This window comes from Ovis aries, chromosome 5, assembly GCF_016772045.2.
Source record: "Ovis aries strain OAR_USU_Benz2616 breed Rambouillet chromosome 5, ARS-UI_Ramb_v3.0, whole genome shotgun sequence".
Taxonomy (NCBI): domain Eukaryota; kingdom Metazoa; phylum Chordata; class Mammalia; order Artiodactyla; family Bovidae; genus Ovis; species Ovis aries.
Window position 1 is genome coordinate 48014257 of NC_056058.1, and position 21831 is coordinate 48036087.

At 40.6% G+C, this 21831-nt stretch overlaps 1 protein-coding gene across 5 annotated transcripts in view; it reads right to left on the reverse strand.

Annotated features, from left to right (window-relative positions):
- The window catches only part of SIL1 (SIL1 nucleotide exchange factor), a 266056-nt gene that overhangs the window by 90148 nt on the left and 154077 nt on the right, over positions 1-21831 (reverse strand). For 4 of the 5 annotated variants that reach the window (XM_027970286.3, XM_012178581.5, XM_004008844.5 and 1 more), the window contains exons 6-7: positions 17490-17681; positions 11668-11789 (exon numbers count right to left, since the gene is read on the reverse strand). In XM_027970286.3, the coding sequence (XP_027826087.1) occupies positions 11668-11789; positions 17490-17681 (314 nt within the window). The remainder of the gene's footprint in view (positions 1-11667; positions 11790-17489; positions 17682-21831) is intronic. The other variant, XM_042250556.2, reaches the window with a different exon arrangement.

Genomic DNA, 21831 nt, shown 5'->3' on the forward strand with positions numbered 1-21831 from the left:
GATATACAATCTTGACGTACTCCCTTCCCAATGTGGAACCAGTCTGTTGTTTCATGTCCAGTTCTAACTGTTGCTTCTTGACCAGCATATAGATTTCTCCAGAGGCAGGTAAGGTGGTCTGGTATTCCCATTTCTTTAAGAATTTCCCACAGTTTGTTGTGATCCACAAGTCAAAGGCTTTGGCATAGTCAATAAAGCAGACGTTTTTCTGGAACTCTCTTGCTTTTCCTATGATCCGCTGGTCATTTGATCTCTAGTTCCTCCGCCTTTTCTAAATCCAGCTTGATCATCTGGAAGTTCTTGGTTCACTCTGAAGCCTCGCTTGGAGAATTTTGAGCATTACTTTGCTAGCACGTGAGATGAATGCAACTGTGCAGTAGTTTGAACATTCTTTGGCATTGCTTTTCTTTGGGATTAGAATGAACACTGACCTTTTCTGGTCCTGTAGCCACTGCTGAGTTTTCCAAATTTGCTGGCATATTGAGTGCAGCACTTTAACAGCACCATCTTTTAGGACCTGAGATAGCTCAGATGGTGCTTTAAGCCCCACTTGACTTCAGACTCCAGGATGTCTAGCTCTAGGTGAGTAATCACACCATCGTGGTTATCTGGGTCATGAAGATCTTTTCTGTATAGTTCTTCTCTGTATTCTTGCCACCTCTTCTTAATAGCTTCTGCTTCTGTTAGGTCCATACCGTTTCTGTCCTTTATTGTACCCATCTTTGCAAGAAATGTTCCTTGGAATCTTTGATTTTCTTGAAGAGATTGCTAGTCTTTCCCATTCTATTGTTTTCCTCTATTTCTTTGCATTGATCACTGAGGAAGGCTTTCTTATCTCTCCTTGCTATTCTTTGAAACTCTGCATTCAGATGGGTATATCTTTCCTTTTCTCCTTTGCCTTTCACTTTTCTTCTTTTCTCAGCTATTTGTAAGGCCTCCGCAGACAACCATTTTGCCTTTGTTTCTCTTGGGTATGGTTTTGATCACTGCCTTCTGTATAATGTCATGAAGCTCTGTCCATAGTTCTTCAGCACTCTATCAGACCTAATCCCTTCGATCTATTTGTCATTTCCACTGTATAATCATAAGAGATTTGATTTAGGTCATACCTGATTATACAGCAGAAGTGAGAAACAGATTTAAGGGCCTGGACCTGATAGATAGAGTGCCTGATGAACTATGGAATGAGGTTCGTGACACTGTGCAGGAGACAGGGATCAAGACCATCCCCATGGAAAAGAAATGCAAAAAAGCAAAATGGCTGTCTGGGGAGGCCTTACAAATAGCTGTGAAGAGAAGAGAAGTAAAAAAGCAAAGGAGAAAGGGAAAGATATAAGCATCTGAATGCAGAGTTCCAAAGAATAGCAAGAAGAGATAAGAAAGCCTTCCTTAGCGATCAATGCAAAGAAATAGAGGGAAACAACAGAATGGGAAAGACTAGAGATCTCTTCAAGAAAATTAGAGATACCAAGGGAACATTTCATGCAAAGATGGGCTCAATAAAGGACAGAAATGGTATGGACCTACAGAAGCAGAAGATATTAAGAAGAGGTGGCAAGAATACACGGAAGAACTGTACAAAAAAGATCTTCACGACCCAGATAATCACGATGGTGTGATCACTCACCTAGAGCCAGACATCCTCGAATGTGAAGTCAAGTGGGCCTTAGAAAGCATCACTACGAACAAAGCTAGTGGAGGTGATGGAATTCCAGCTGAGCTATTTCAAATCCTGGAAGATGATGCTGTGAAAGTGCTGCACTCAATATGCCAGCAAATTTGGAAAACTCAGCAGTGGCCACAGGACTGGAAAAGGTCAGTTTTCATTCCAATTCCAAAGAAAGGCAATGCCAAAGAATGCTCAAACTACCAAACAACTGCACTCATCCCACACGCTAGTAAAGTAATGCTCAAAATTCTCCAAGCCAGGCTTCAACAATATGTGAATCGTGAACTTCCTGATGTTCAAGCTGGTTTTAGAAAAGGCAGAGGAACCAGAGATCAAACTGCCAATATCCGCTGGATCATGGAAAAAGCAAGAGAGAGAGTTCCAGAAAAACATCTATTTCTGCTTTATATAAAGGTTTTATATAAAGGCTATGCCAAAGCCTTTGACTGTGTGGATCACAATACACTGTGGAAAATTCTGAGACATGGGAATACCAGACCACCTGATCTGCCTCTTGAGAAATCTGTATGCAGGTCAGGAAGCAACAGTTAGAACTGGACATGGAACAACAGATTGGTTCCAAATAGGAAAAGGAGTACGTCAAGGCTGTATATTGTCACCCTGCTTATTTAACTTATATGCAGAGTACATCACGAGAAATGCTAGACTGGAAGAAACACAAGCTGGAATCAAGATTGCCGGGAGAAATATCAATAACCTCAGATATGCAGATGACACCACCCTTATGGCAGAAAGTGAAGAGGAACTCAAAAGCCTCTGGATGAAAGTGAAAGAGGAGAGTGAAAACGTTGGCTTAAAGCTCAACATTCAGAAAACGAAGATCATGGTATCCGGTCCCGTCACTTCATGGGAAATAGATGGGGAAACAGTGAAAACAGTGTCAGACTTTATTTTGGGGGGCTCCAAAATCACTGCAGATGGTGATTGCAGCCATGAAATTAAAAGACGCTTACTCCTTGGAAGAAAAGTTATGACCAACCTAGATAGCATATTCAAAAGCAGAGACATTACTTTGCCGACTAAGGTCCGTCTAGTCAAGGCTATGGTTTTCCAGTGGTCATGTATGGATGTGAGAGTTGGACTGTGAAGAAGGCTGAGCGCTGAAGAATTGATGCTTTTGAACTGTGGTGTTAGAGAAGACTCTTGAGAGTCCCTTGGACTGCAAGGAGATCCAACCAGTCCATTCTGAAGGAGATCAGCCCTGGGATTTCTTTGGAAGGAACGATGCTAAAGCTGAAACTCCAGTACTTTGGCCACCTCATGTGAAGAGTTGACTCATTGGAAAGGACTCTGATGCTGGGAGGGATTGGGGGCAGGAAGAGAAGGGGAAGACAGAGGATGAGATGGCTGGATGGCATCATTGACTCGATGGACATGAGTCTGAGTGAACTCCGGGAGTTGGTGATGGACAGGGAGGCCTGGCATGCTGCGATTCATGGGGTCACAAAGAGTCGGACATGACTGAGCGACTGAATTGAGCGGTCTAGTGGTTTTCCCTACTTTCTTCAATATAAGTCTAAATTTTGCTATAAGGAGTTCATGATCTGAGCCACAGTCAGCTCCTGGTCTTGTTTTTGCTGACTGTATAGAGCTTCTCCATTTTTGGCACAAAGAATATAATCAATCTGATTTTGGTATTGACCATAAGGTGATGTCCATGTGCAGAGTCATCACATGGAAGACGGCATTTGCTATGACCAGTGTATTCTCTGGCAAAACTCTGTTAGCCTCTGTCCTGCTTCATTTTGTACTCCAAGGCCAAACCTGTCTGTTACTCCAGGTACCTCTTGACTTTCTACTTTTGCATTCCAGTCCCCTATGACAAAAAGGACATCTTTTCTTGGTGTTAGTTCTAGAAGGTCTTGTAGGTGTTCATGGAACCGTTCAATCTCAGCTTTTTCGGCATTTGTGGTTGGGGCATAGTCTGGATTTCTGTGATAATGAATGGTTTGCTTTAGAGACAAACAGAGATCATTCTGTACTTTTGAGACTACACCCAAGTACTGGATTTCAGACTCTCTTGTTGTGTTTCTTCTAAGGGATTCTTACCCACAGTAGTAGATATAATGGTCAACTGAATTAAATTCGCCCACTCCAGTCCATTTTAGTTCACTGATTCCTAAAATGTTGATGTTCACTCTTGCCATCTCCTGTTTGAGTACTTCCAATTTACCTTGATTCATGGACCTAACATTACAGGTTCCTATGTAATATTGCTCTTTACAGCATTGGACTTTACTTCCATCACCAGTCGTATCCACAACTGGATGTTGTTTTTGCTTTGGTTCCATCTCTTCATTCTTTCTGGAGATACTTCTCCACTCTTCTCCAGTAGCATATTGGACATCTACTGACTTGGGAAGTTCATTTTTTAGAGTCATATCTTTTTGCCTTTTCATACTGTTTGTGAGGTTCTCAAGGCAAAAACATTGAAATGGTTTGCCATTTCCTTCTCCAGTGGACCACGTTTTGTCAGAACTCTCCATCATGATCCATTCATCTTGGGTGGCCCTACAAGGCATGGCTCACAATTTCATTGAGTTAGACAAGGCTGTATACTGTCACCCTGTTTATTTAACTTACATGCAGAGAACATCATGTGAAATGTCGGGCTGGATGAAGAACAAGCTGGAATCAAGATTGCTGGGAGAAATATCAATAACCTCAGATATGCACATGACACCGCTAAGGAACTAAAGAGCCTTGTGATGAAAGAGGAGACTGAAAAAGTTGGCTTAAAACTCAACATTCAAAAAATGAAGATCATGGCATCTATCCCATCACTTCATGGCAAATAGATGGGGAAACAGTGGAAACAGTGAGGGACTTTATTTTCTTGGGCTCCAAAATCACAGTAGATGGTGACTGTAGCCATGAAATTAAAAGATGCTTGCTCCCTGGAAGAAAAGTTATGACAAACCTAAACAGCATATTAAAAAGCAGAGACATTACTTTGCCAACAAAGGTCTGTCTAGTCAAAGCTATGGTTTTTCCAGTAGTCATGTATGGATGTGAGAGTTGGACCATAAAGAAAGTTGAGCTTGAAGAATTGATGCTTTTGAGCTGTGGTGTTGGAGAAGATTCTTGAGAGTCCCATGGACTGCAAGGAGATCAAACCATTCAATTCTAAAGGAAATCAGTCCTGAATATTCACTGGAAGGACTGATGCTGAAGCCCCATCACTTTGTCTACCTGATGCAAAGAACTGATGCACTGGGGAAAAACCCTGATCTTGGAAAAGATTGAAGGCAGGAGGAGAAGGGGATGATAAAGGACGAGATACTTGGATGACATCACCGACTTGATGGACATGAGTTTGAGCAAGCTATGGGACTTGCTGATAGACAAGGAAGCCTGGCGTGCTGCAGTCCCTGGAGTTGCAAAGAGTTGGACATGACTCAGTGACTGAATCAAGATATCTGAACCATCTACTATTACATCATTAATAGACAGCATTCTCCACTCTGCCCTCATACGCTATCTGAAAAACACATCATTTCTTAGGTGTCACTTTATTCTTTAGTTTCTTCATTATTACGTCCTAGCATTCAATGCTAGGTCCTGCTATACACTAGGGAAACAGCAAGATTAAGATAGAAGATGAATCCCATTGTCTCCTGGACTAACAGGGTTTATCATCATTTAACAGGTAATCAAACAAATATTTAACTGCAAATTGAGATAAGTGCTATGAAGAAGCAAGAGCTTTTAAAGGGAATTTTAAAGATCTGAGAGAGATGTTTAAAATTTATTAATTTGAATATGTTTAGAAGCAATTAACAGAATAATGACTAAAAGGATCTTTAAAAAAAGAAAAAACTCTCATGACAGAAGTATGTAAATTGATAGTTCTCAAACCAGTACAGTAGCTAAACTGTATCATAAAGAAGCTAGTCTTGTCTTTCCCCTCATTTATCCTCTTCAGCATGTTGCCTTTTTGTTCCTGTGCATCTCATCTCACTGGTCTAAACCAGCTATAGCTCCAACAACAGCTGTAGTTCCAACAACTGTTATTCCAACAGTTGTTACTCCAACAACTGTAATCAAGGTAGAAAAAAGTAGACAAGGTCTCCTTACTATCATTGTCTTTCAGTTCAGTTCATTCACTCAGTCGTGTCTGACTCTTTGCAAGTCCATGGACTGCAGCACGCCAGGTCTCCCTGTCCATCACCAACTCCCGGAGTTTACTCAAACTCATGTCCATTGAGTCGGTGATGCCATCCAACCATCTCATCCTCTGTCATCCCCTTCTTGTCCCGCCTTCAATCTTTCCCAGCATCAGGTTCTTTTCAAATGATTCAGCTCTTTGCATGAGGTGGCTAAAGTACTGGAGTTTCAGCTTTAGCATCAGTCCTTCCAATGAACACCCAGGACTGATCTTTAGGATGGACTGGTTGGATCTCTCTGCAGTCCAAGGGACTCTCAAGAGTCTTCTCCAACACCACAGTTCAAAGGCATCAAATCTTCGGCACTCAGCTTTCTTTACAGTCCAACGCTCACATCCATACATGACTACTGGAAAAACCATAGCCTTGAGTAGACGGACCTTTGTTGGCAAAGTAATGTCTCTGCTTTTTAATATGCTATCTAGGTTGGTCATAACTTTCCTTCCTAGGAGCAAGTGTCTTTTAAATTTCATGGCTGCGGTCACCATTTGCAGTGATTTTGGAGCCCAAGAAAATAAAATCAGCCACTGTTTCCACTGTTTCCTCATCTATTTCCCATGACGTGATGGGACCAGATGCTATGATCTTCGTTTTCTGAATGTTGAGCTTGAAGCCAACTTTTTCACTCTCCTCTTTCACTTTCATCAAGAGGCTCTTTAGTTCTTCTTCACTGTCTGCCATAAGGGTGGTGTCATCTGCATATCTGAGGTTACTGATATTTCTCCCTACAATGTTGTTTCAGCTTGTGCTTCTTCCAGCCCAGTATTCCTCATGCTGTACTCTGCAGATACGTTAAATAGGCATGGTGACAGTATACAGCCTTGACATACTCATTTTCCTATTTGGAACCAGTCTGTTGTTCCATGTCCAGTTCTAACTGTTGCTTCCTGACCTGCATACAGATTTCTCAAGAGGCAAGTCAGGTGGTCTGGTATTCCCATCTCTTTCAGAATTTTTCACAGTTTATTGTGATCCATAGTCAAAGGCTTTGGCATAGTCAATAAAGCAGAAGTAGATGTTTTTCTGGAATCTCTTTCTTTTTCAATGATCCAGCAGATGTTGGCAATTTGATCTCTGGTTCCTCTGCCTTTTCTAAAACATGTTTGAACATCTTTATAAGAGAACAAAATCCTTCCCAGAAGCTTTTCCAGCAAACATCTCTTTATGTCTCATTGTCCAGAACTGGGTCAAATGCTTACCTCTAAATCAATCTACATCCACAGAAAATGGGATTGCCATGCTTGATTTAAACTATTCAGGGCTCATTTCCTACCACTGAGAGAGGGAGTCTCCTCCCTAAACATATTGCTGCCCTCACAATATCATGGTGAAAAAATGAAATCACTGTTTAGTAGACAATAATTGTGAAAATAAAAATCCACGGGACTCAGTGACCAGGTAAATAACTAGAGAGAAATAAGACTGAAATATCACTCCGAAGTTTTAAGCTTTGGTAACAAAGACAATCATAAGGCCAAGAACAGATAAAAGAGAAGTGGGAAGAAAAGCCTAGCTTATGAGATAGACAGAAATGAATTTCATTTTCTTCTCTTTCAGTTTGATGTGCAATGACACAGTCTGATAGAAATGGAGTAAAGGACCTGAGAAGAAGGCTGGCTTAGACACTGGAGTTATCCACAATGAGGTAGAATTTAAAACCATGGGAAAAGGTAGGACCATTGGTAGAGAAAATGAAGAGACAATAGTGACGAGGCCATAAAAAGTTTGGTAAATGGCTGTAGTCAGGAGATACTGAAAAGATATTGTTGCCAGAAGAAGAAAAGAAGACCAAGTAATTAATTACAGACATCCAAGAACTAAGGGACTACTACAATCACATGGCAGCTGAGAAGTAAAGTTTCCAAAGGAAAGTAGTGGTTGACATTGTTGAATGTTAATGGAGATGTCAATAACAACAAAATACTCTTGAACCATTTCAGGGATTGTATCTCATGTGCACTTATTGGATCCCTAACTGTCTAATCTTTGAAGGCAGGCAGGGGTCAGTGGCTAAGTAATCAAACATTTGTGGGCTAAAAGGAGGGAGCCTAGAGAGTGGCAAGACAGTGAAGAACAGGGACAGTGAGGGGGAGAAAAGGAGGATGCGCAGAGGATGGAGATCAAGACAAGGGTAAGGACCATATTTAAGAGGAGAGATGAAAATGTGAAGAGATGACAGAAGTGGGCAGAGAACATGAAATGCTGGAAGGAGGGAGGGAAGTAAATTTCAAGATATCTAGTGGATGACAGCAGTAAAGATAAAGGTCAATGGAAGTGATCCCCCAAAAAGCCACAAAAGTCAGGAAAGACAGAGACGATACAGATAAGCACTGAAATTCATGAAGGATAGCAGGAAAGAAATCTGAAAATTGGAGGCTAATAAATGGAAATGGGACACAAGGATTTGACACTGGCCAAATGGTTAAAATTAATTAGTAAAATATCCATGGGAAGAGTACAACTAGGAAAATTAGAGAAGCAATAAAGCATAGGGTAAGAGGTGAAGGTCAGCAGCAGGGTGAACATTCATTTTACAAAGAGATGTATGTAACCCAGTATTTCCTAACGAGGGTCCAATGAAGACGTCAAAGACAGGGTAGAGTGTAATCCTATCCCAGGGATCCATCATAAGAGAACATAATTGCACTACGGCTGACAGCACACATACCTCCCTTTTTACACTATGCATAAGTTCATGAAAAAGGACTGCATATAGTGAGCATTTATAAGCCAATATAATTGAATAATTCATACATATGCATAAAAGAACTCATGGACAGTGGACACCAAAAGTGACTGAGAGAGGTGCTGTCATAAGATGAAAGCAGGTCTTAGAAAGACCACTGAAAATATGTGACTTGAAGAAAGAAGGAAGGGAAGGAGGAAGGAAAGGGAGGTAAGGAAAGATAAAGATGCCAAAGACATCAGACTCCTACCTCCCTATTTCTACATATCTTTTTATGCAAGAGCCTGACCTGCCTGCACATGGGCCAACAAAACACTGGCAGCTGAAAATGAATGTGTGTGACCCATAATAAGTGTGAATAATATTTAAATAAGAGAACAAACTGTTTCAGTGGCCATGTAACACTGAGTGGCCACATCAATTATGTTTATGTCAATTCTTTCTTCTTGATCTTGGAATAACCGCTTCCCATTTAACACCACAGAAGAGATCTCTTCATCTACAGAAATGTCTGTGGCGGTCTTATGAATTAATTAACCCAGGCAGGCAAACAAATACCCTCATGAAGCAGCAAGACTGACACCAAGAGATATATGTGGTAGAACGTAGGCACTTAACAGAAGAGAAAATGAGGAAGACAAAGTTTGCATTGTAAAAACAAAAGTAACACTTTAACTCTGAGTTACAGTGAAAACTCAAAGTAAAAAGGACACACAATGAACACAATGATGTTATACCGCATGTCACTGATAGGTGTTTTATAAGCATTTCACAGGACTTATTGTATATTATGTTCTTCCATATTCATTCAGTCTTAAAGGAAACCTATGATTGTTTTCAGATAACAAATGAAAAAGGTGAGGCTTAGAAAAGTGAAATCACTTGCCCACAGGTCAACAGCCAGGAAATGATAGAAACTGGACTTGAACCTAGATTTCCTGACTGTACGTACCAGCGGTCTACCTAGTTCTCCCAAATAGTCAAACATCTGGACTGAGTGAGCTATGTTTTTGCTCATCAGCAGAAAACTGGAAGGAACGATCTCTAAATAAGATTCCCAAACCATGAGACTCCATGATTCCAACATGCTCACGAGCCCTTGAAAGCCCTCTTGACGAAGAAAGAGCGGATCCAATCACTTTGTGTATGCAGGTGTGCATACGTGTGTGCTATGTGTGTCCTCACCTGCAGGCTGAGGGCAGGTAGGAAGCTGCAGAACCAACACTTAGGACACCAGGAATAAATAATGAATATCAGACTAGACCACTGAAACCTGCCTCTGCATGGAAATATTCTTACCTTCCATCAATTTCCTCTTTGCATAAACCACTTATATTTTCATGGTGTGTAGGAGCCTGCTGTTGGCTTCCAAATGCTCTGGCACCACACCATGCTGTCACTGTAACTGCCCTCCAGTGAGCCATCAAAATCCCAGCTAGAACATTTTGAATACGGCAGTTTTCTTGCCACCAAAACACTAAATTGCAATATTTTATATTTATCTCTATTTAAATTTTAGTGATGCCGCAGAAATGTTAACACAGTCTTACACTAATACAATCATGGAAAAGCCTTAATAACACCACACACTGGCACAGCCTCCATATGAGTTATGGCCTGCTAAGCAGGCCCAAAGCAAGCTTGTCAAGTTGCTTAGCTCCCCTAAACCAAGGTGTGACATCAAGACGTTTCTTTTCCCCCATGAAATGTGTTTCCAGAAGCAATGGCAAAGTACACACAGAATCATCTGTTCACATTCAAAGTACAGAGAAAGTACTGGAGAGTACAGAGAAGATTTCCAAAAAGGGTCTGGGAAAAGAGATTAATAATGTTTGAATCAATTATTTTATAGCTTGAGAAACAAAAAGTGAACTTCAGTAAGTTCTCAAGCCTCTAAAGTTTAATTAGGATAAAGATCTTAACTTGTGCAGGGCTGAAATCACAGCTATCAATGACAAATCTATAGATTCTTCATCTTTCCAGTAGATGCACAGGCAGTGATTTTCCTGCGTGGCTCTGGTCAATGATAGCAAGAGAGGTATGCTCTGGAGTCCACAAGACATGCAGGGCTTAAAGATGGGGCAGGTAAGCAAGAAGGGAAACAAAGGCCTGCAGTGCTCCCAGCCTCTCACCTGCAACAATTCTTCTGGCTTTCCTAACTTTGCCTCTCAATTTACTAAGAAAAGATAGCTAGTCTTTTAGAATTAGAGAGTATCAGACTGAGATTTTGATTAAATAAAGATAATCGTAGATGAAAGGCAAAGGAAATCTTTTCAAAACAAAGAGTCCAATGGTAATGTTCAAAATAGTCCTTCTACATTATCACAATCCTGGCAAGCAAGCAAAGGTAATCCTTAATAGGCACCACACATGTCCTGACAGCAAGAATTTGAATAATGGTTCCTGTTGTAGAAGAACAAATGGTCCTAGGAACAGACTTTCAAAAATTGAACAAATTGTAGCTCCAATGGACCAACTGCAGCGTGAAGACATTTTGACTTTTTTAGGGCGAGTATAATGATATGGTGCTCCTATCTCTTTCAGCATCTACCCTTTGGAAATGCTCATTCCTCTCACTTGATCAGTCTTCGAGCATAAGCCAGACTAACTGAAGTTTAAACAACTCTAAACCCAGAGATGTGATAACCTGGTGGCATGTTGACTGGTTTCAGGCAACTAGAGGAAGGCAAATCTCCCCAGAAGGCCCTCCTTGGTCAGGTTCATCATGTATTCATCACCAGATGAAGCTTCTCTGCTAAAAGGATCAACACTTGGACTTCACTCCCCTTCCGCTCAACTACTTATGGTTGGTGTAACTTCTAATTAGCTTTGACTAAAACAGAGAATGTGACCTAAAATATGTTATGAAATGTCCATACATATAAGATGAGGGGGAAGAGAGTCACAAATGGTGACAACAAGGGTGAAAATTCTTATCTAGTTAGAATAAAGGCAGAATCAAATTCTTACTCTAGTTTCAGCGAGATTACACTAAGCTGTGGATAGAGATGTGCATGAGTTCAAACGTATCTTCCTCCAGGCCAATCATGCCAAGAGTAAAGCTAGACTTCACTTGAAGGGTCCAAAGGATCCTGGCCAATGCAACGACCATCCATGCTGCTCACCTGGAAAAGGCAGCCCCCAGCACAAACGCCGCATACTCCTTCACCAGGGGTTCTGTACTGTTGAGCCCGTTGATCACCACCTGAAGGCCACCAAAGGAAAGCAGGTCCTGTGCATTATCCATCTGGAACAGAGGCACTGCTTAGTATAGTATAGACATCAAGGTAAGAATTTCTTTTGGTAACTATTCAAGAACAAACTAAAAAAATTAAGTAAAATGTACTGGTGGCCTTTCTGACTAATTAGGAAAGGGTCTGTAAGAACCAACTAAATTTTAAAACAATCTTACATTTGAGAATTCCCAATTCATCTATCAGAGAAGGCAATGGCACCCCACTCCAGTACTCCTGCCTGGAAAATCCCATGGATGGAGGAGCCTGGTAGGCTGCAGTCCATGGGATCAAGAAGGGTAGGACATGACTGAGTGACTCACTTTCACTTTTCACTTTCATGCATTGGAGAAAGAAATGGCAACCCACTCCAGTGTTCTTGCCTGGAGAATCCCAGGGATGGGGGAGCCTGGTGGGCTGCCGTCTATGGGGTCGCACAGAGTTGGACACAACTGAAGCAACTTAGCAGTAGCAATTCATCTACCATGATTTATGAGCACCTGCGTGAGAATTGGCAAAAATGGCACCTAGCAATTGCTTATGCCAAACATGTCCTAGAAAATTCTAATACCATAATGAGTCACAAGCTTACTTATAAATGTATAAGCTGTTAATGCCAAGATCTGGCGTCATCGGCACTAGTAAATGACACTATGCTTTCTGGTGATGTCCAGTCTCAGTGGGGGCAGTGGAGGCAGCAGACACTTTAAAATGCGGCTTTTTAATTAGAAATCAGGGACTATAAAAGGAACCTTGTTGCAGGTGGAGGGCTGGAAAAATGCTAGGAGAAGAATAACAATAGTATGCTTCTCTTCCCACTTACTCACTTTATAGTCTAAGGTTGAATGAATCTGAGGACACTTTGTGATAAATCTGCATAAAAGTCTCTCTCAAAAGCTTTAGCCTAGGCCTGTGCTAACTCACTAGTGGCTATTACTGGACAGTGTAGAACATTTCCATCATCCCATAAAGTTCTATTGGGCCACACTGGTCTAGGCTATACTTAATGTCCAAAGCTCCAAAATTCAGACTCTCATTTCCCAAGCTTCACTTGCATCCTGGAAGAAGAAGACTCAACTTCTTCAGAAAGGTCACTGGACCTTTTTCCCCATGCAGCAGCTACAGTCTCCCTTGGAAATATCTTTGTTGGTACAAAAGCTGCCTCTTGTCTACATGCTCATTCCACTCTACAAATCATTAGGAAGAGGCAGGCAGCCTAACAGCAATGGGACTCCTACCCACATTTCTCCTCCATATTCCACTAAGCCCTTTCTTACCTGACTCTTTTCTTTCAAACTGGAAGATGGCTCTACCAGAGAAATCCAGTTTGAAGGGCTGTATTTGACTATGCCTATGTTTTGGTAGGCCTAGCCTGTTTGTAACCCCTTAGAAGATCATTCTTCTCAAACACAAGAGCAGGGGTTTTTGTCTTTCTGTCCACTGGTATAGGTCCAAGGATTACAATAGTCTAAGCATATAGCTAAGTGCTCAATACACAGTCATTAAATCAATGAATGAAAACAAAGTGAAGTTTCTCAGTCGTGTCTGACTCTTGCAACCCCATGGACTGTAGCCTACCAGCCTCCTCCATCATGGGATTTTCCAGCCAAGAATACTGGAGTGGGTTGCCGTTTCCTCCTCCAGGGGATCTTCTCGACCCAGAGATTGAATCCAGGTCTCCTGCATTGTAGGCTTTACCGTCTGAGCCACCACAGGGAAGTCCAATCAATGAATAAATTTGATCAAAAAAAAAAGGTCACTGAAATAAACTCCACTGTGAGTAAAAAAGGCAGTCTGGGCTATCCGTGCCAATAAAATGAATGGGTTGCTTGTACCACAGACCTAAAAAGATGGCCAATCCAGGGCCATGAAGTAAGCATGGAGTCTGCTCTGTCTTAAGGGCCCCAGGCCAGGGTTGGCATTTGTCTGCCCTCATCTGTCCTTGTGACGGGGAATAATTATTGGACCATAGCCTAGCGAACTAGGGAGACTTAGTGGGGGGTGCTTTGTGACATAAGCACAAATAAATACTGAGTTTTCCTTCCTTACATACTCTGATTTTAAAATGTAAGAATTCACTACCTTCTCCTTTGGTCTTCCTTCTTCCAGGTTTTCCAAATACAAAACCCTGGCTCGGAGAGCCCTGTAATTCCATGCCTGAGATGGCTACTTGTCAAGGTTGGTATGAGTTCCTAGCACAGCAAACCAATGCAGCCCAGAGTCACAGAGGTTCTATTATAGATTCAGTTTATCTTCACTACTATAAAGATAATCCAGGGTATTATAAAGGCTGACATTTACATAAGCTCTTCAGCCTTTTCAAGATGTTTTCTCATTTGTTATTTTATGGTAGATAAAGTAGGAAAGAGTCACTCTGCCTACTGCACACACAAGCTCCAAAATCTGGGCCCTGCCCAGTATCACACAGCAGAAGGCATGACGAGGGCCAGGGTCTGGGGCCAGAACTTTTCCCAGGCTGCTCTCAGGACTGGGTGGGACAGAAAGAAAGGAGTTCAAGGTAGAAGGAGGGAGTGCATAATGAAGGGGGCAGTAGGGAACTGTGCCAACACTCAGGAGGAAAAGAGAAACAGAAAACTGACAAGACAATGAGAGAACACAGAAAATAAAGAAAGGGAGAAATGATGGTAAATAATTGAGGAGTCACATGAGGGAAGGCAAATACACTGCCACTGGGTGAATGGGGCAGACAGTGGCTGCTCCTTATAAACAATTCACATGCTATTTCCACACACATGATTTTGCTTTTCACAAATCTTGTTTAATAGTTCAAACATGGCTGTGAGGAAATCCTTGGGCAGAGCCAGTTTGGGTCCTTGAAGCCCATGACTCCTCAAAACATCCTATCAGCAGTCTAGAATAAAAGTGGATAAGTAAGTTTCCTGTAAGAAGAGTCTTATCTCCCTCAAATCTAGCACTACATCGCCCTAACTGCCCACTACAGCTGGAACTTGAGGCCGAGCTACGTCTTCTTCAATATCCCTATGAAATAACAACTTAACACTACTGCATGGGAGCCTGACATATCAGCCCACCACCTTATCTATATTTCCACTCCAAAGACCAATGATCTAGAATACTTAAGACTCTCCTGCCAACAGATCAAGTTTGGTCTCCACCAGGGGACTAGTTTCTGGACTGATAAATAGGATAAGTTTGGTGATGTCCAAGAAATTCTTAATCCCTCTCAGTGACTCATGAAAGCACGATGAGATGTCACCCTAGTGATGACACTGAAGGATGACCAAAGAACCTGCAAGGGAAATAAAATTTATTAGGGCCCTGCTACCCTCTTACTCAATTTCCTCTGGGTAAGATAAGCTCTCATAAAAGGTCATTTTGGCCTTTTATGCTGCAGCTAAAAGAAGAGCCTACAAAACCTGACACCTAAAGACCCATCGAAGTATCTTAAGATGAGAAAAAATAAAAGCTGTCAACATCAGAGCAGGACTGAGTTGGCCAATAACCCCTAGGATCCTTACTCCTTTAAATATCTGTAACAGAAAAGCTGTTGGACTTTTTGTTTTTTTACCCTGGAGAGAAAGACTGGAAAGAGGAAAGAGAACCCAGGTCCATTTTCTTCTCTAAAAGGATCACAGACCTGCTATTTGAGGCCTGAGAAAGAATTATGAGCAGAGAGAGATGAAGAGACCATCCCATAATTCCTGCAGATACAGTACACACTCATCCTCTCTCAACACAAAGGCTGGCAAAATCCTAAAGAATGTCTTTTAGCTTAGTTTATAGAGAACAAGGACGCTGTCATGCGTGGGAGGATGCTGAAGATCTGTATCTTGACGAAGATCTCAAGCAAGCCTTTGATGATGATTACACAGCCCTCCCAGGCCACCATCACCCCTAGTTTGGATTACTGCAACAGCCTCCTATCTGGTTTTTCTGCCTCTACCCATGCCCTCAGCCTACAGTCTAACTCTCAACACAGCAGCCAGACTTTCTTTAAAAGAAAGTCAGATCAAATGCTTCTGCAACATTCTTCCAACACTGTCCAATTCCATTCTTTTCTATGGCCCACAAAGTGCTCCATGATCTCCCTCCCATTATCTCTCTGCGCTTCATCTACTTCTCTCAGTTCCTGCCACATAGTTGTTCCCCAAACACACTAGACATGCTCCCACCTTAGGGCTATGGTACCTGCTGTTGCTCCTAACTGAGACCTTCCTTCCCAATACTGCCAATCCTTATCCTGCTCTATTTTTTTATTTTTCAGTAGTATCTATCTCCTTCAAACATATTATTTATAATTTACTTGTGAGGTATGTTTATTGTCTATCTGCCTCTTCTAGAAGGTAAGCTCCAATTTCATTCACAAATGTATTTTAAGTGCCTGGAACAGTGCCTGGAACTTAACAGGTATGCAATAAATTAATTCATTCAATAAGTGAATGACTTCTCTGGGCTCCTTCTGTTTAGATCCATTTATTCTCTCTTAGGCTTCATTCAGGTGGTACCAGTATTCCGTGAGAGGCAGAGTATCCAAAACACTAAGAGCACAGAGTTTAGGGTCACACAGACCTTGTTGCAAATCCCAGCTCTACACTAACTGGGTGACTTTGAGCAATCACAAACATGGCCTGTGCTTTATTTGCCTCAGTTACAAAATGGGATTAACAGCAGTGCCTACTCCAAAGGCAGGTATGGAAGTCCATGAATTAATGTGTACAAGGCACTTGACTACATGCCGAGTACATGATAATGCTCAATAAACATTAACTGTTATAATTATGGCACAAATCAGATCAGTCATTTCCCTGCTCCAAACTCTCCAATGGTTCTTAGGATCAAGGATAAAATTATGAAAAGCATGATTTTCTCAAGCCCACCTGTCTGATCCCCTAAACTTTTCACTTTTATCTATGCCACTCACCCACTGGTCTCTGTGCTCCAGTCACTCCAGTCTACTAGGTCCTTGATCTCACCAAGCTCTTCTCTAACTCAGAATTTCCCCACATGCTGTTTCCACTGCCTGAAACGCTCCAATACAATGGGGCAAACTTTTCCTAAAGGGCCTGACAGTAAATATTTTTGGCTTCATCAGCCATAATGGTTTATGTCATAACCACTCGACTCTGCCACTGTAGTATTAAAACAGTCAAGACAATAAAACAATACATACACAAAGAGATGTGACTGTGTTCCAACAAAACTTTGTTCACAAAAGTGGGCCAGAGTTTGCCACCCCAAGCTCTAATCTCCCCTCTTTGTCTACTCAACCCTTAATAATCATTTAATGCTTAGCCTAAATGTCACAATCTCAGAGAAGCCTTCCCCAGTATCCCTGACTAGACTAAGTTCCCCCATTATATACTCATCCTTACCACAATCTTAAATTATCTCATTATTAAACTGTTAATTGGCTCATTATTCAATTGTTCACTATTTAATTGTGCCCTCTTCCAGACTACAAGCTACATGGAACAAGTATCACATCTATTTTACCTCTGCTGTGTCCTCAGTGTTGAAAAATTAAAAGAAGTAACACTTCGAATGAAATAGAGCTTGGTTCTGGTCTCTAAGAAAGTATCTTATACAACAGATAATGGCCTAGATTAAGAATCCTCTATGCCTTGATAGAGAAGTAAAGATGATGACAATATTTTCTTAGGGCCTTGGCCAGAGGGGTTTATTTTTGGAGCTGTTAGTTAAAAGTCAGACCAACAGACAATGAAATACAATACCTGATGGACATAATATTCAAGATCAAATAGTGCAGCAATCTTCTCTTCCAGGCTGGAGCTAGAACTATTGAACTTGTTGATCAATCGTACCATGATCTGCATGTCTGTCTCAATGACAACATTCAGCTCCTCAAAGTCCTTCTTCAGCTCCTCAATTGGACGGAAGAGCCTCTTAACTTTGGCCTGCCTTTCCTAGAAGAGCAGCAAAGAGATGATTAATCATCAACTGTAGACATCTCCCCAATCAGCCTGTGGTCTGCCATGGATGCCCATCCTCAAAGAACTGCTGCTCCAGGGCACAACCTTCTTTAGTCTGCACTATCAAAATCTGTACTTTCCAGGATGCCCAGAGAGAGAGCCCTCAGAATCTACACATATAGCCCTCTGCCACAAGAACACACTCAAGATTTTCCAAGGTCCATTTATCTCAGCCTGCCTTCCAATGCTCAGGAAGAATGAAAAGTCTCCTTGTAATCAATGAGGTCAGGGTAAACAATTTCAGCTCACCTTCAACCCCTAATCTCACATGGAAAAGCCAAGATCTAAGGTGGAATAATCCATACCTTGGTTCTCTTTCTTCTATGATTAAAGAATATCTTTGCTTTACCCTACCCATCCAGCAACATTTTAGGGAAACCCAGATACAGGAAACTGTCGGTAAAGAGCTGTCAGAGTGGGAGCAATTTGCTGTTGAAAATTAAATCTCTGTCATTACTGTCAATCTAACTACAGGTGTACAATTTGTTCAACTGTTTGAAGTGGCTAAATTACTGTATGTACTATACTCAAGTCTCAAACAATTTTTGCTCAGTCCCTCTCCACCCCACACACATATAAAGATTTTTAAAATGAAGTTATGTTGGAGGTGAATAAAAGACTTTAATTAGATATTTTATACATGTGACACTTTCTGTTTTCTTCCCAATTTCAGAGGATAGTACTTATAAAGAGAGTCTGAAAGGTCACAGTGGCTTATGTCTCCATCTTCTGAGAATAATTAAAAGGCACGAATATTTATAAAAAGCAGGATGATGAGCAGCTGTCAGCTCCAAATTGCTCATTTATTACCTATGGGTTTTCTCCCCAGTGACAAGCACTCCATAGAAACACCAAGCAAAGAAATGAATCAGTCTCTCTTAAAAAAGACTGTTCCTATCAGGGCAATCACATCTATGGGGTGCTATATTCTTTTCCTTTAGTGAAATGCTCTCCTTCCACCCTGCTAGAGGACTCTGGTGGCCACCAAAGGCCATGTAAAGAGGTCAAGGAAAGCTGAGGGTTGACAGACAAATGAGCAGAATAAGAAACTAGTTATCTTTGCCTCATGCCTGGCCCCCAGAAAGGCCTTTAACAAAATTTTTAACTTTGCAATTATTACTACTCAATTATTATTACTCAAAGGAAATTACAAAAATAGTAGAGAGTACTATATGCCCTTCATTCAGCTTCCTCCAATGGTAACATCTTACATAACAATACAATGTCAAAACCAAGAAAGTGACATAGGTGCAATACTATTAACTAGACCACAAGTCTCATTTTGATTCCACCAGCTTTTACATGTACACATCAGCATGCACGTGTGTGTGCCATTCTAGACAGTGTTATCTAACATGAAGATTCATGTAGCCACCAGAACAATCACGTTACAGAACTGTTCCATCACCATCAAATGGCTCTACAGTGCTCCTCTACCTCTGCACTGTATCCTCTCAACCCTCTATCCCTGTGCCTGGGCAACTCTAATTTGTTCTCCATCTCTTTAATTCTAGCATTTGGAGACTGCTATACAAATAAAGTCTGTAACTTTTAGAGACTGCCTTTTTACTGAACTTAATGCACTTGAGATGCATTAACTCATTATCCAATTTACTATGAATGGGTTTATTTATTTTTAATGTTGAGTAGTATTCCATTGTACAGATGTACAGTTTAACCATTTACATGTTGAAGAATGTCTGTTTCTAGGTTTGGAGTATTATGAATAAAACTGCATGAACATTTGTATAAAGATTTTCTTAAAAATAAATATGTTCTTCTTTCTCTAGGATAAATGCCCAAGAGTGTAACTACTGGGTATTTTCCAGAGTAGCTGCACCATTTTATATTCCCACCAATGAAAGACCCAGTTTCTCCACATCTTCAATAGCATTTAGTATTACCATTTTTATTTTAGGCATTCTAATAGATGTATAGTGATACCTTGTGGTGGATTTAATTTGCATATCTATAACAGCTGATGATATTAGATTTTTTTCATGTGATTATTTGCTATCCATATATTCTCTTTGTGAAATGTTTGTTCAGGTCCTCTTCCCATTTTCAAACTGACTGTTGGTTTTTACTGTTGAGTCTTGAGTGTTCTTTACATGTTCTAGATAGATCCAAGTCTTTTATCAGACAGTCCTTGCTTTGTACAGATCTCATAGGCACCACTTTCGAATACCACATTTTACATAATACTAGTCTCCCAACATGACTCAAATTTCAGTTGCTATCATATATTTAACTGCATTAAGTACCAAATTTGCTGCTAGCTCTTCAGTTCATAAATCACTATGTAAATTATATAAATACCAATCACGAACAGTTGCTGATCACATAATTAATTTCAAAATCTGTCACTGAATGGCCACTGTTCACCCATTATTCAATTCATATACAGATGTCAAGTGTGTGGCAGTATGGCTTCCTCAGGATAAAACCATGAAACATTTCATAAAAATGGATAATGAAAAGGTAGAACTGACAACAAAGTTGAAAGCACAGCAAAGGAAAAAGAAAGTGGTAACTTTGGCAGTTGAACTATATATTAAACATGTATGGGATTATAGATGATGTCATAATTTTTGGTGCAACTATCAAACATAATTTTAAAAATTTGAGAAAAGGGTAGTCTATTATATTTTCCTTTACTTTTATGCACTCACAGCTCTTTCTTCCCTATGATCCATGTTTCCTTCTGTTATTATTTCCCTTCTATTTGAAGAATATTCTTCAGTCATTCGTTTAGGTAGGTCTGCTGGTGATAAATTCTTTTAACTTTCTTCTGTGTGAGAGTGTCATGATTTCCTCCCTTCCACTCCTGAAGGGTATTTTCACTGGCTATCGAATTCTGAGTGAACAGTTCACTTTTTCAACATTTGAAAAATATGCCACATATTTTTGACCTCTGTGATCTCAGATGAAAAAGATGTTATCATTCAAACATTATTCCCTATTGCTAGTATGTGGTTTCTATCTTGCTGCTTTCAAACTGTTTTTCTGTCTTTAGTTTTCAGGTTGACTGTGATGCATCAAGTGTTGATTTCTTTGAATTTATCCAATTTAGAATTCACTCAGCTTCATGAACCTGTAGGTTTATGACTTTCCCCAATTGGGAGTTTTCCATCTTTATTTCTTTGACTATTTTCTCAGACCCATATTATTTCTCCTCTCTTTCTGAGACTCTTTTACACAAATCCTGGATTTTCTGTTACAGTCAGTCCTACAGGTCCTTAAGTCACTATTTATTCTTTTTCAATCTATTTTCTGTTATTTAGATTAACTTTTATCTGCCTTTAAATTACTATTACCTATGCAGCGATTTTTTTTCCTAACTTTCAGTTGTATTTTTCAGCTCTAAAATGCCATTCTGTTCTTTATATCTTCTATTTCTTTGCTGAGGTTATCATTTGTTTCAAGAGTATACATAATTGCTTGAAGCATTTTTATAACTGCCTTAAAATTCTTATTAGATAATACCAACTTATGGGTCATATCACTGCTGGCATCAGTTAACTGTCTTTCCTAAGTCAAGTTTTTATTTTCCTGGTTCTTGGTATCACGAAATACAATTTAGGTAACCTGGGCATTTTGAGTATTATAAGATTCTGAATTCTACTGAATCTTCCTTTTCAGTAGGCAGTCACACTGTTTAAGTTTACTATCTTGGTTCTCATCTTCCTGTGAGGTTGTGAACCCAAGCCAATTTAGTTTTCAGAGAATTTGCAGTGTTATTTTGGTCTCCTTGCTGTGTGTGCCCCTGGAGCTAATCTAAAATCCTGGGCAGTATTCCACACTGTATTTCCACTCTTAAATCTGCTGTTATGTCTGGTCTGTTCCTCTTGTGGATCACTAAGGAGCATTCCTAGAACTTCATTTGCAAAATTCCTTTTTTCCTTCCCTCCAAAATCCTACTACCACTCTCCGGTAAGGAGAAGGAAGAATATCATTTGCCCCTGCTGCACACTCAACACTGGGGGTGGAAGTCATTCCTTGGCCTCTACTGACATCACCCTGGTGGGGTAACTAAAGCACTGCCTTATCACTGCTGATCTAGGGGTAGGAGTTCAGGTTCCTC